This window comes from Mauremys reevesii, linkage group 6 (genome assembly GCF_016161935.1).
Source record: "Mauremys reevesii isolate NIE-2019 linkage group 6, ASM1616193v1, whole genome shotgun sequence".
NCBI classification, from domain to species: Eukaryota; Metazoa; Chordata; order Testudines; family Geoemydidae; genus Mauremys; species Mauremys reevesii.
In genome coordinates this window covers 114,300,558-114,314,900 of record NC_052628.1, presented here as the reverse complement: position 1 = coordinate 114,314,900, position 14,343 = coordinate 114,300,558, and the positions used below count along the sequence as shown (strand labels likewise).

The 14,343-nt window shown below is 47.5% G+C and overlaps 1 protein-coding gene across 7 annotated transcripts in view; it reads left to right on the top strand.

The window, feature by feature from the left end:
- The window catches only part of SHOC1 (shortage in chiasmata 1), a 134,010-nt gene that overhangs the window by 3,537 nt on the left and 116,130 nt on the right, over positions 1 to 14,343 (top strand). For all 7 annotated transcript variants that reach the window (XR_005600089.1, XR_005600088.1, XM_039543179.1 and 4 more), the window contains exons 2-4: positions 8,261 to 8,345; positions 12,264 to 12,393; positions 13,330 to 13,417. Coding sequence is in view for 5 of the 7 variants with exons in the window: in XM_039543179.1 (XP_039399113.1) it covers positions 8,301 to 8,345; positions 12,264 to 12,393; positions 13,330 to 13,417 (263 nt within the window). In the remaining 2 variants the exon portion in view is untranslated. The remainder of the gene's footprint in view (positions 1 to 8,260; positions 8,346 to 12,263; positions 12,394 to 13,329; positions 13,418 to 14,343) is intronic.

Genomic DNA, 14,343 nt, shown 5'->3' with positions numbered 1-14,343 from the left:
TATCTAAGATCCATAAACCTGGAAATCCTGGATGCCCCATGATCTCAGGCATTGGTACCCTGACAGCAGGATTATCTGGCTATGTAGACTCACTCCTCAGGCCCTACGCTACCAGCTTTCCTAGCTATCTTCGAGACACCACTGACTTCCTGAGGAAACTACAGTCCATTGATGATCTTCCAGAAAACATCTGTAATAGTCCGAGGTAGGGGCCGTGCCGTCTCAGGGGCCGTCGGGAGCCAGGCCGCCTCACTACACGGTCCCAATCAGTCTCCGGGTTCTGAAGGTTTTGGGGTTCTGCCCCTCAAGCAGGGGCGGAACAGAAGGAACACGGTTAATGCAAGGAGTCCCAGCCCTCAGTCAGGGCGGGACAGCAGACACTAAGTCTAGGCTCAGACCCTTTCCGCAGGCTGAGCACCCACAAAGTCAATAAGCCACGGCCCTCGTTCAGGGTGGGCCAGCGAACCAGTTCTAAGCTCCGGTCCTGGCAGCCGGAGCTGAGCAGTTACAAAGTCAGTAAGCCCCAAGCCCTAGGTCAGGGCGGGGCAGCAACACAGCAGTTCTAGCTCAGACCCTCAGGCAGGGGCTGAGCAGTACTAATAGTTCAGGGCTCAGGTCCTTCAAGCAGGAGCTGAGCAGTAACCAAGTCAAGAAGCCCAAGCCCTCGATCAGGGCGGGGCACCAAACACAGCAGTCTAGGCTCAGCTCCTCACAGCAGGGGCTGAGCAACAATAAGAGTTCAGGGCGCAGGTCCTTGCATCAGGAGCTGAGCCACAATAGTCAGTACGCCCCAGCCCTAGGTCAGGGTGGGCCAACAAACAATAGTCCCAGGGGCTCAGGTCCTTGTCCCAGGAGCAGAGCAGCAAGAGTCAGTAAGCCCCAGCCCTAGGTCAGGGTGGGGCAACAAACAATAGTCCAAGGCTCAGGTCCTTGTAGCAGGAGCAGAGCAGCAAGAGTCAGTAAGCCCCAGCCCTAGGGCAGGGTGGGGCAACAAACAATAGTCCAAGGCTCAGGTCCTTGTAGCAGGAGCAGAGCAGCGGCATCAGTCTCAGGAAGCCCAGGTAAGTGCAGGCTTCTCTGCCTGAGTGTTGACAGGAGGGGGAGGCTGCCACCTGTGAGTGGGGTGGCAGGGGGGACACAGGCCCACCCACTCCACTGTGTCCCAGCCCGGGGCCCTAACAGCGGCGTGGATCCCCTGCAGTCAGTGGGGATCCTGGCCACAACACACTGACATGGGCACGTCAGTGCCCTCAGCCGGACAGGGGTCGGCTACCCCCGGGCTACACTCCATCTCCCCCTCCATGGGTACCTGCTCCTCGCTGGGCTCTGCAGCGGGGTCCCATACCATGGGCTCCTCGTCGTGCTGAGGGCTCTCTAGGTCGGGCTGCTCCTCTGGACTCGGGTCACGGGAACGCTCGGGCAGCTCCTCGGGGTACCAGGCTCGGGGCAGGCTCGGCCAGTCCACCTCGGGGTACCTGGCTCGAGGGAGGCTTGGTCCGTCCGCGTCCGGGTACCTTGCTCGAGGGAGGCTCGGTCCGTCCGCGTCAGGGTACCTGGCTCGAGGGAGGCTTGGTCCGTCCACGTCAGGGTACCTGGCTCTGGGCAGGCTCGGCCAGTCAGGAGCCTGAACAGGAGCGTCCGTCCTCTCCGGCCGCTGGGCTCCAACTGAGGGTTGAGGCCGGGCTTTTATACTTCCTGTCCCGCCCCTTGACTTCCGGGGGGCGGGAACAGGCGGCGGTGGCTCCGCCCACTGAGGTGGCTCCGCCCACTGAGGTGGCTGTTCTGGTTCCTCTCTCTCAGGGGCCGTCGGGAGCCAGGCCGCCTCACTACAACATCATCCTGGCCACTATGGATGTAGAAGCCCTCTACACCAGTATTCCACACAAAGATGGACTACAAGTTGTCACGGCAAACATGGTGGCTGAACTTTGTGACTTTATCCTCATCCACAACTATTTCACATTTGGGGACAATGTATACCTTCAAGTCAGTGGCACTGCTGTGGGTACCCGCATGGCCCTACAGTATGTTAACTTTTTTATGGCTGACTTAGAACAACGCTTCCTCACCTCTCATCACCTAAAGCCCCTACTCTACTTGCTCCACGTTGATGACATCTTCATCATCTGGACCCATGGAAAAGAAGCCCTTGAGGAATTCCACCATGATTTCAACAATTTCCATCCCTCCATCATCCTCAGTTTGGACCTGTCCATACAAGAGATCCACTTCCTGGACACTACAGTGCTAAAAAGTGATGGTCACATAAACACCACCCTATACCGGAAAACCAACTCACTGCTATACTTACCTGCATGCCTCCAGCTTTCATCCTGACTACATCATACGATCCACTGTCTACAGCCAAGCTCTAAGATACAACCGCATTTGCTCCAATCCCTCAGACAGAGACAAACACCTCCAAGAGCTCTATCAAGCATTCTTAAAACTACGGTACCCACCTGTTGAAATGAAGAAACAGATTGAGAGAGTCAGAATACCCAAAGTCACCTACTCCAGGACAGGCCCAACAAAGAAAGTAACAGAATGCAACTAGCAGTCACCTTCAGCCCACAACTAAAACCTCTCCAACGCATCATCAAGGATCTACAACCTATCCTGAAGGACGATCGCTCACTCTCACAGATCTTGGGAGACAGGCCAGTCCTTGCTTATAGACAACCCCCCAACCTGAAACAAATACTCACTAGCAACCATACACCGCACAACAAAAACACTAACCCAGGAACCTATCCTTAAAACAAAGCCCGTTGCCAACTCTGTCCATATAGCTATTCAAGGGACACCATCATAGGACCTAATCACATCAGCCACACCATCAGAGGCTCGTTCACCTGCACATCTACCAATGTAATATATGTCATCATGTGCCAGCAATGCCCCTCTGCCATGTACATTGGCCAAACTGGACAGTCTCTACGCAAAAGAATAAATGGACACAAATCAGACGACAAGAATGATAACATTCAAAAACCAGTTGGAGAACTCTTCAGTCTCCCTGGTCACTCAATTACAGACCCAAATGACGCAGTTCTTCAACAACAACAAAAACTTCAAAAACAGACTCCAATGAGAAACTGCAGAACTGGAATTAATTTGCAAACTGGACACCATTAAATTAGGTTTGAATAAAGACTGGGAGTGGATGGGTCATTACACAGAGTAAAAACTATTTCCCCATGCTAATTTTCCCCCTACTGTTAGTCACACCTTGTCAACTGTTTGAAATGGGCTATCCTGATTATCACTACAAAAGTTTTTTTCTCCTGCTGATAATAGCCCACCTTAATTGATTAGTCTTGTTATAGTTGGTATGACAACAACCATTTTTTCATGTTCTCTGTGTATATGTATCTTCCTACTGTATTTTCCACTGCATGCATCCGATGAAGTGGGTTTTAGCTCACGAAATCTTATGCCCAAATATATTTGTTCGTCTCTAAGGTGCCACAAGTATCATAGAATCATAGAATCTCAGGGTTGGAAGGGACCTCAGGAGGTCATCTAGTCCAACCCCCTGCTCAAAGCAGGACCAAACCCAACTAAATCATTCCAGCCAGAACTTTGTCAAGCCTGACCTTAAAAACCTCTAAGGAAGGAGATTCCACCGCCTCCCTAGGTAACCCATTCCAGTTCTTCACCACCCTACTAGTGAAAAAGTTTTTCCTAATATCCAACCTAAACCTCACCCTCTGCAACTTGAGACCATTGCTCCTTGTTCTGTCATCTTCTACCACTGAGAACAGTCTAGATCCATCCTCTTTGGAACCCCTTCAGGTAGTTGAAAGCAGCTATCAAATCCCCCCTCATTCTTCTCTTCTGCAGACTAAACAATCCCAGTTCCCTCAGCCTCTCCTCATAAGTCATGTGCTCCAGCTCCCTAATCATTTTTGTTGCCCTCCGCTGGACTCTCTCCAATTTATCCACATCCTTCTTGTAGTGTGGGGCCCAAAACTGGACACAGTACTCCAAATGAGGCCTCACCAGTGCTGAGTAGAGGGGAATGATCACATCCCTCGATCTGCTGGAAATGCCCTTACTTATACAAGCCAAAATGCCATTAGCCTTCTTGGCAACAAGGGCACACTGTTGACTCATATTCAGCTTTTCATCCACCGTAACCCCTAGGTCCTTTTCTGCAGAACTGCTGCCCAGCCATTCGGTCCCTAGTCTGTAGCAGTGCATGGGATTCTTCCGTCCTAAGTGCAGGACTCTGCACTTGTCCTTGTTGAACCTCATCATATTTCTTTTGGCCCAATCCTCTAATTTGTCTAGGTCCCTCTGTATCCTATCCCTACCCTCCAGCGTATCAACCCCTCCTCCCAGTTTAGTGTCATCTGCAAACTTGCTAAGGGTGCAGTCCACACCATCCTCCAGATCGTTAATGAAGATATTGAATAAAACCGGCCCCAGCACCGACCCTTGGGGCACTCCACTTGATACCGGCTGCCAACTAGACATGGAACCATTTATCACTACCCGTTGAGCCCGACCATCTAGCCAGTTTTCTATCCACCTTACCGTCCATTCATCCAGCCCATACTTATTTAACTTGCTGGCAAGAATACTGTGGGAGACTGTATCAAAAGCTTTGCTAAAGTCCAGAAATAGCACATCCACTGCTTTCCCCTCATCCACAGAGCCGGTTATCTCATCATAGAAGGCAATTAGATTAGTCAGGCATGACTTGCCCTTGGTGAATCCATGCTGACTGTTCCTGATCACTTTCCCCTCCTTTAAGTGGTTCAGAATTGATTCCTTGAGGACCTGTTCCATGATTTTTCCAGGGACTGAGGTGAGACTGACTGGCCTGTAGTTCCCTGGATCTTCCTTCTTCCCTTTTTTAAAGATGGGCACTACATTAGCCTTTTTCCAGTCATCCGGGACCTCCCCCGATCGCCATGATTTTTCAAAGATAATGGCCAATGGCTCTGCAATCTCATCGGCCAACTCCCTTAGCACCCTCGGATGCAGCGCATCCGGCCCCATGGACTTGTCCTCATCCAGCTTTTCTAAATAGTCCCGAACTACTTCTTTCTCCACAGAGAGCTGGTCACCTCCTCCCCATACCGTGCTGCAGAGTGCAGCTGTCTGGGAGCTGACCTTGTCTGTGAAGACAGAGGCAAAAAAAGCATTGAGTACACTAGCTTTCTCCACATCCTCTGTCACTAGGTTCCCTCCCTCATTCAGCAAGGGGCCCACACTTTCCTTGACTTTCTTCTTGTTGCTAACATACCTGAAGAAACCCTTCTTGTTACTCCTAACATCTCCGGCTAGCTGTAACTCCAAGTGTGATTTGGCCTTCCTAATTTCACTCCTGCATGCCTGAGCAATACTTTTATACTCCTCCCTGGTTATTTGTCCAATCTTCCACTTCTTATAAGCTGTTTCTTTGTGTTTAAGACGAGCAAGGATTTCACTGTTGAGCCAAGCCTGCCATATTTACTTTTCTTCCTACACATCGGGATGGTTTGTTCCTGCAACCTCAATAAGGTTTCTTTAAAATACAGCCAGCTTTCCTCGACTCCTTTCCCCATCATGTTATTCTCCCAGGGGACCTTGCCCATCAGTTCCCTGAGGGAGTCGAAGTCTGCTTTTCTGAAGTCCAGGGTCTCTATTCTACTGCTCTCCTTTCTTCCTTGTGTCAGGATCCTGAACTCGACCATCTCATGGTCACTGCCTCCCAGGTTCCCATCCACTATTGCTTCCTCTACTATTTCTTCCCTGTTTGTGAGCAGCAGGTCAAGAAGAGCTTTTCCCCTAGTTGGTTCCTCCAGCACTTGCACCAGGAAATTTTCCCCTACACTTTCCAGAAACTTCCTGGATTGCCTGTGCACTGCTGTATTGCTCTCCCAGCAGATATCGGGGTGATTAAAGTCACCCATGAGAACCAGGGCCTGTGATCTAGCAACTTCTGTTAGTTGCTGGAAGAAAGCCTCGTCCGCCTCATCCCCCTGGTCCAGTGGTCTGTAGCAGACTCCCACCATGACATTATCCTTGTTGTTCATACTTCTAAATTTAATCCAGAGACTCTCGGGTTTTTCTGCAGTTTCATACTGGAGCTCTGAGCAGTCATACTGCTCTCTTACATACAACGCAACTCCCCCACCTTTTCTGCCCTGCCTATCCTTCCTGAACAGTTTATATCCATCCATGACAGTACTCCAATCATGTGAGTTATCCCACCAAGTCTCTGTTATTCCAATTACATCATAATTCCTTGACTGTGCCAGGACTTCTAGTTCTCCCTGCTTGTTCCCCAGGCTTCTTGCATTTGTGTATAGGCACTTAAGATAACTCCCTGATTGTCCCGCTTTCTCGGTCTGAGACAGGAGTCCTCCCCTCTTGCAGTTTCCTGCTTGTGCTTCCTCCTGGAATCCCACTTCCCCACTTACCTCGGGGCTTTGGTCTCCTTCCCCCGGTGAACCTAGTTTAAAGCCCTCCTCACTAGGTTAGCCAGCCTGCTTGCAAAGATTCTCTTCCCTCTCTTCGTGAGGTGGAGCCCGTCTCTGCCTAGCAATCCTTCTTCTTGGAAGACCATCCCATGGTCAAAGAATCCAAACCTTTCTCTCCGACACCATCTGCGCAGCCATTCGTTGATTTCCACAATTCGACGGTCTCTACCCTGGCCTTTTCCTGCCACAGGGAGGATAGACGAGACCACCACTTGCGCCTCAAACTCCTTTATCCTTCTTCCCAGAGCCACATAGTTTGCAGTGATACGCTCAAGGTCATTCTTGGCAGTATCATTGGTGCCCACGTGGAGAAGCAGGAAGGGGGTAGCGATCTGAGGGCTTGATGAGTCTCGGCAGTCTCTCCGTCACATCGTGAATCCTAGCCCCTGGCAAGCAGCACACCTCTCGGTTTTCCCGGTCAGGGCGGCAGATAGATGACTCAGTCCCCCTGAGGAAAGAGTCCCCGACCACCACCACCCTCCTCCTCCTCCTCTTGGGAGTGGTGGTCGTGGAACCCCCATCCCTAGGACGGTGCATCTCATGCCTTCCAATCAGTGGAGTCTCCTTCTGCTCTGTTCCCTCAGGTGTATCATCCACTCCACTCTCTGCACTAGTACCTGCGGAGAGAACATGAAAACGGTTGCTCACCTGCATCTGTGTTTCTGGTACATGGATGTTTCTGGTACTCTTTCCCCTTCTGGAAGTCACATGCCGCCAATTATCCTCGCTGGCCTTCTGTCCCTGCTGCGTAGCCTGCTCTGAATCTTCAGAACATTGTGCCCGCTGGAGCTGAAATCCTCATTTTCTTTTATGGAACGCAGGGTTGTTATTCGTTTCTCCAGACCTTGAATCTTCTCTTCCAAGATGGAGATCAGCTTGCACTTTGTACAGACAAAGTCGCTTCTATCCTGTGGAAGGAAGACAAACATGGCGCATCCTGTGCAGGTCACAACGGCAGATCGCTCAGCATCCATGGTCTCTTCCTTCTAAGAGCTTCCTTATTTGTGGCAGAAGCTACTCAGAGAAACCTGTGATGGGGGGCCTCAGTAGGCTCTCTCCAGGCGAACTCCCAGGCAAACTCCTTCTGTTTGCCTCTCTGCTGTTCGCTGCTCAGCTGGTCCGCAGCTGACTGCCTTTTTATAACAGTCAGGCCCAGCTGGAACAAAGCACTCCCAGGTCACACTGGTCAAACAAGCAATCAAACAGTCAAGCACACAGTCAAACTGCCAAACTGCCCCCCCCCCAACAGACACTCAGATACTCACCGGCGCAGTCCCCCTATTGCAGCACTTAGCGTACCTCTGCTCAGAGGGATCCCAGGCAAACTCCTTCTGTTTGCCTCTCTGCTGTTCACTGCTCCCTGTTTGTGAGCAGCAGGTCAAGAAGAGCTTTTCCCCTAGTTGGTTCCTCCAGCACTAGGGAAGAACAAGTACTCCTTGTTCTTTTTACCTCTACATGGATTACACTTGCTTCATGCTTTGAAAGGTAATCTTTGAAACCATAACAGCTAGAGCTTTGCTCGAAAACAAAAACAAAAACAAAAAAAATGAGACTAAAAGAATTGAATGTCCATGCCCCACCAGGCTCCTTGCCCCCCCCCCCCCCGGTGACTTACCCCACAGTTTGGGAAACACTATTATAATATAAACTTCTGCTACACCATATACATGTGCGTGCAGAAGTTAAGACATTAATCTACTGAATTAGAGTAACAGCATTTCTGTTTTAAGGTTTTGTGTGCTGCAAAAGGTTTTTGAGTAATTTATATTTTATGTCTCTTTCAGGCAAGTGAAGTTTTGAATACATCGCCAAACGAGGAAGATAATGTTTGCAGCTCTTAAATATCATGCAGTAGACTATTTATATGAGGTACAGTTTACTGTTGCACTTCCCTTGCTCTATAGGAAAAGTGATGGGAATAATTACACACAGCATTCGATACATTTTTGAAATCATAAAGCAACTACACCTCTACCCTGATATAACACAACCTGGTATAACGTGATAAAGCAGCGCTCAGAGCGGGCGGGGCTGCACACTCCGGCGGATCAAAGCAAGTTCGATATAACGCGGTTTCACCTATAACGCAGTAAGATTTTTTGGCTCCCAAGGACAGCATTATATCGGGGTAGAGGTGTAATTACTTAAAGATTCAGTTTAAATGAGCTCTTTTTACTGCACTGCTGCTGCACACAAGACCTTAATTCTCTCTCTGGCATATTATGGTGAAGTGATTGCTGGTATTTTACAATAGAGTCCAAATATAATACTGCCAAAACTCAAGAGCATCCACCTTTTGATGGTCTGCTGCACTTATGATATTGTTTTAGAGGTTGTTTCCTGCTCATAGCTCATTTTGGAGAGCATCCTGAGTCTTTTAAAGCGAAAACTCTTAATTACTTTTTTTCCAAGGAAGAATCCAGTTTTCTTTCAACTTTAATATGCAGTAGAATATCATGTCCACAATATGTTATTCTCCCTTGATGTTTTAATAACAGGAAATGTGTGTATTTCTGTATAATGTTTTCAATAAAATTCAGGCCCATGGAATATACACATTTGCTGACATAATTTTATCTACAAGGACCATTTTAATTTTGTAGTTGTTTATCAGTTACAACATAGAAACATTATGAAGTCTTGTTTTCCTTCCTCTCTTCAGTTGTGCAATGTTACTGAATGTGTCAGTTGCTCATTGCTGAAGCATGTTGTCCCACTGTAACTTAGTTCTCTCTTTTTAGACTGTCTAAAAACTGTGGGCCAAATCACGAATCTGTCCACCCATTGAGTGCCCACCCATAGAAAACTAAAGAGGGAGCAGTTCTAGTGTGTGAGTGGTAGGGAGAGGCCCTCTTTAAGAGTTCAGGGGGAGTACAGTGTGCAGAAGCTCTTGCTACTCTTCTAAAAAGATGTAGCTTGCATTGCATCCAGTATAGTCCTGCTGGTGCTTGAAGGTACACAAAAGGCCACAGTCCATGAATACTCTACCCACATTCCTCTCTCCACAGACAGAAAGTATTCCTTAGCACACCCATGCAGCAGGGTACCTTCCTAGTAGTTTCTTGAGTACTAGCAGCTAACTTCAGAGCTCCAACTGGCCTAGAATGTGGTTAGGTTGCTGGCCCTGCAAAGCACATGCTGAAATGGAACTTACACTGTTTCTTCTTGGAGCAGCAGTCAGGTGTGTCCACCATGTATTTCTCTCCCACCTGCCTTAAGCTGTCCTGCTGTGTGCTGTCATCAATGCTTTCTTCCCTATCTCAGGCAAGACAGAACAGGATTTAGTTCAATATTTTCTTTTCCAAAATAGTCTCTTTTCTCTTTATGTTTTTCTCACAGATAGCACAGTCTTTCACAGGCACCAGAGTAGTAGCCACAGAAGGTCAAGTCAAGGGACTATGGTAGGAATGTTTGCATGTCAGTGCTGAATATTGGCTTGAGCCTCCCAGCACCAGTTCTGGTCTGACAATACAGTGATTTGCTGCTTCAGAACTGAAGTTCCATTACTTGTTCCATTGCTGCTCCTCATTTCCGTCATCCTGAAAATGTTTGATGCACAGAGACTTAAACTGCTCTTCCAGGATCTCTTGATCTAATGCACTATTGAATCGAACACTGTTGCCAAAAGCATACAGATCTCAAGAGAGGCCAAAGACAAGTTCTTGCTGAGCTTTCTTCGATTCCTATGCCCTCGAGTGGTTCAATTTCAGTTAGGGTTATTTTCTTAATTTACTTATTTCTTGTCCCTTTCACTCCCTTCTATTATTTCTCGATCTGTCTAGTTTGGCTGAGTTATTGGAGAAGGCTGGGTGTTCAGAACACTAAAGCTTTGTATATTAGCCAGATTCCCCACATTAGTGTTGGTACAGTTAGTGGGCAAACTTTTTGGCCCAAGGGCCACATCTGGGTATAGAAATTGAATGGCAGGCCATGAATGCTCACAAAATTGGGATTGAGGTGTGGGAGGTGCAGGTCTGGGATGGGGCCAGAAATTAGGAGTTCAGGGTGCGGGCTCTGGCTGGAGGTGCGGGCTCTGGGGTGGGGGTGGGGATGAGGGATTTGGGGTGTAGAAGGGTGCTTCAGGCTGGGATCAAGGGGTTCAGAGAGCGGGAGGGGGATCAGGGCTGGGGCAGGAGGTTGTGGGGTGGGGGTGGGGTCTCAGGGGTGCAGGCTCCAGATGGCGCTTATCTCAGTGGCTCCTGGAAGCAGCAGCATGTCCCCGCTCTGGCTCCCATGTTTCTATGTAGAGCTTCTTTCTCTTTCCCATACCACTCTCTTACCTTCAGAACTCTGGATGTGCCAGTGTCCCCATGCCTCCCAAATTATCAGTGATTCACCTGCTCATCACTCCAAGCTCCAGTTTACAGAATCCCTTTCCTCCCATTCTCCCTATCCACACTACACTCCCCATATCTTCCTTTCCTGCCCCCCTTAAGTTTGTGCTTTCCTTTTTGGGCTTCTGTGGCACAGTGTTTGTGAGGATACTTTATCAAATCTGGTGCTAAATAGTTACTGAAGATGCCAGGCTGACCATTAAGTATTAGAATTTTTTCAGAGGATTTTAAGTAGAATTAGTAGCAGATCTACAAAATATTTTAAATTGTGTCTATATAAATAACATTTATATAAATCTTACACTGTTTTACTTTGTTATTTTTGATGAAAATAATAGGATTTGTTGGGGAATTTTTGTGACCTCGTGCTGGCATTTGTGAACAGGGCCGCCCAGAGGGGGGGGCAAGAGGGGCAATTTGCCCCAGGCCCCGAGCCCCACAGGGGCCCCCACCAGAGTTTTTCGGGGCCCCTGGAGCGGGGTCCTTCACTCGCTCCGGGGGACCCGGAAAACTCTTGCAGGGCCGGGCGCAGGAGCTTCTTCTGCTCCCGGTCTTCGCCGGCGGGGGGTCCTTCCGCTCCGGGGCGGAAGGACCCCCCGCTGGCAAATTACCGCCGAAGGAGCGGGACCCGCTGCCGAAGTGCAGCCCGGTCTTTGGCGGTAATTCGGCGGCGGGGGGCCCTTCCCTTCCGGGACCCGCCGCCGAAGTGCCCCGAAGACCCGCGGCGGGGGCCCCCCTCCTCCGAATTACCGCCGAAGACCGGGCTGCGCTTCGGTGGCGGGTCTGGCTTCGGCGGTAATTCGGCGGCGGGGGGGCCCGCCGTGGGTCTTCGGGGCACTTCGGCGGCGGGTCCCGGAACGGAAGGGCCCCTCCGCCGCCGAAGACCCCGGGCCCCCGGAATCCTCTGAGCGGCCCTGTTTGTGAACTGGCATTTATGAATAACTAAGCATTTGCAACAGACACAATAGGATTCATTTTCAGTGGCCTCTACTCAGCTTCCAGATGTGCACATGTTAGATTGTTCAGTGGGTATATACAAGTGTTGATATACTCATGGGTAATTGCACATGCAAAAGCGCAGGTACCCCTAGGTATAAGTGCAGGTTTGCTTGTGCCCAAGTGGAGATCAAGGGCTAAAAATCTGGCTCAGTAAAATTAAGATCCTCTGTTAGTAGGGGTGGCTCTAGGAATTTTGCCGCCCCAAGCAAGGGATGCAGGCTGCCTTCCGCGGCTTGCCTGCGGACGGTCCGCTGGTCCTGCTTGGCGTGCTGGGGCCTGGAGCCGCCCCTGTCAGGGCCAGATTGTGCCACCATTACTCACAGCAAGTAGCACCTTAATCATTGAATAGCCCATTAAAACCAATAGGACTGTTTGAGAAGGAAGGTACTATTCAGCAGGAGTAAAGGTGGAACAATCTAGCTGATAATTATATATTACTATTTTTCTTGTGCAGAATGTGGCAAGACAGAAGTTTTCTATTGATCGGTTATCATTTCGTGTTCCTCCCTGTTTACATCAAGATGAGAATTACTATCATACTGGAGTCTTTGCTGATGATAAGTACAGGAGGCCATGGAAAAGAGGTGTTTTATTTATTTTTAATTTTCAGTTCAGATTCATTTTGAACCTAGTGAAAAACTGGTAGCTGGGATACAAAAACTGATGATCCTGGTTGCAACAATTACTTCCAGTATGCTAACTCACACCAGCTGTTAAAAGATAATATGCATACACTGCTGAAGTAACAAGTAAATGGACATTTCTTATTAAATGTGTGTGTATATATAGCACCATAGGTGAGCATATTGTTTTACAAACTTCTAAGAATCTCTGAGGAACTTAAAATTGAATTAGGAAGATACAGCTTAACAGATAAGGATCAGGTACAAGTAGGACACAGACATTTTTGTAAAGTAGAGTAGTGATAGAAGATAAAGTGAAGAAAAAGTTTTGTGGAGAGATTTAAAGGGTGGTACAGAGGTTTGATGCACACAAAGAAGGAGAATGTTCCAAGCATAGAGGTAGATAATGTGAAAGTGTTTATAATTTCATGTTAACTTCCTCTTACAGTCCCTCAAGGGAGACTGAGGCCTGGTCTACACTAATGCTGTAAATTGATCTAAGTTGCGCTAGTTAAGTTACATAAATAACGTAACTTAAGTCGAAGTATCTTAGATTGATTTACAGTGGTGTCCATGCTATGCTATGTTGATGGGAGACACTCTGCTAGTGAAATAGTTTCTGTCTCTCGTTGAGGTGGATTACAGATATTGACAGGAGAGTGCTCTCCCATTGACTTAGCATGTCTTCACCAGGCCCGCTAAATCAATGCCGCTACATCTATCACAGCAGCGCCAAATTAGCTGTGTAGTAGAGACATGGCCTGAGAGCATTGCTTCTTCATTGCCTACTAGCTACAATATTGCTGGGCTCTGAAGGGGCTTGGCTTATTTGTAAAAATTAAACTAATTTTAACATGACTTTTCTCTGAACTATTTGTATTTGTTTCTCTGTTTTAGTTTCAGTTGTTTCCACACAAAAAATGATGGATCTTTCAGTCCTGGATCAATGGAAGCAAAGTTTATATGTAGAGGATTTCCTGGAGAAGTCGGTACCCTTTATTTACAATCAAAATTAGTTTTCTTGATGCTCATCTGAATAATGCCTGAATTGTAAATTAATAATTATAATAAGAGTATAGAAAGGTTTTGTTGTTAATAGTACAGAGTATCTGTGGCTTAATTAACAAACATCTTGCAGTTTACTTTTATTTACCTGAGACTTTTGGTAAACCTTGCACTGCATTTACATGGAGCATTTTCTGCTTCCTACTTAACTTGAAAAAATAGTGGAATAATGAGCTCTAAAGTATACCTTCTGCCATTCAGCTAAACCCTTGAAATCTTTTTATGACCATAAAAGGGAAGAGTCAGGATTTGTGGGGTTTTGTTTTTTTTTAAAAGAGGAAGTTACAGTTCAGAAAACTGGAATGAGCCTATTCAAAAAAAGGCTTTCTGTAAATCTTTAAAAATATGTCAGGGGGTGGTGGTGGAGCTCAGCTTGCATTTTAGAGAGATGTACAAAAATTATTCTACTAGTCATGAAATAGCAATAAAAATGTCTGGCGTAGCAAATCAGATATGAAAAACATGTTCTTTGAAAAAAGATTTCCTTTTTTGGAAATGTGGCCTTTTTAGTTTGCATAGGATTTGAAAGGGAAAGTATGTTTTGTAATAAACAGATAAATGGTGCCTCTTTCTGCTCTCACAGCATTATAAATTTGAAATGACTGCATTGAAGCCAGTGGAGTTACACCAATGTAAAATGGTTTAAGTTTGGCAAAGCTATAAGCAACTGATAATAGGGTCGTATAATGGGAGTGTCAAGCAACCTTAACTTTAGGTGCCACTACCTGTACCACCCATAATAAAGGGTCTGGCAAACTTAAAATCACAGTTCTGCCTGATTATGAGTTACTGAACATTGCTATGAGTAATGTTTAAGATTACTGTAATTAAAGAGTTAGAGGAAAA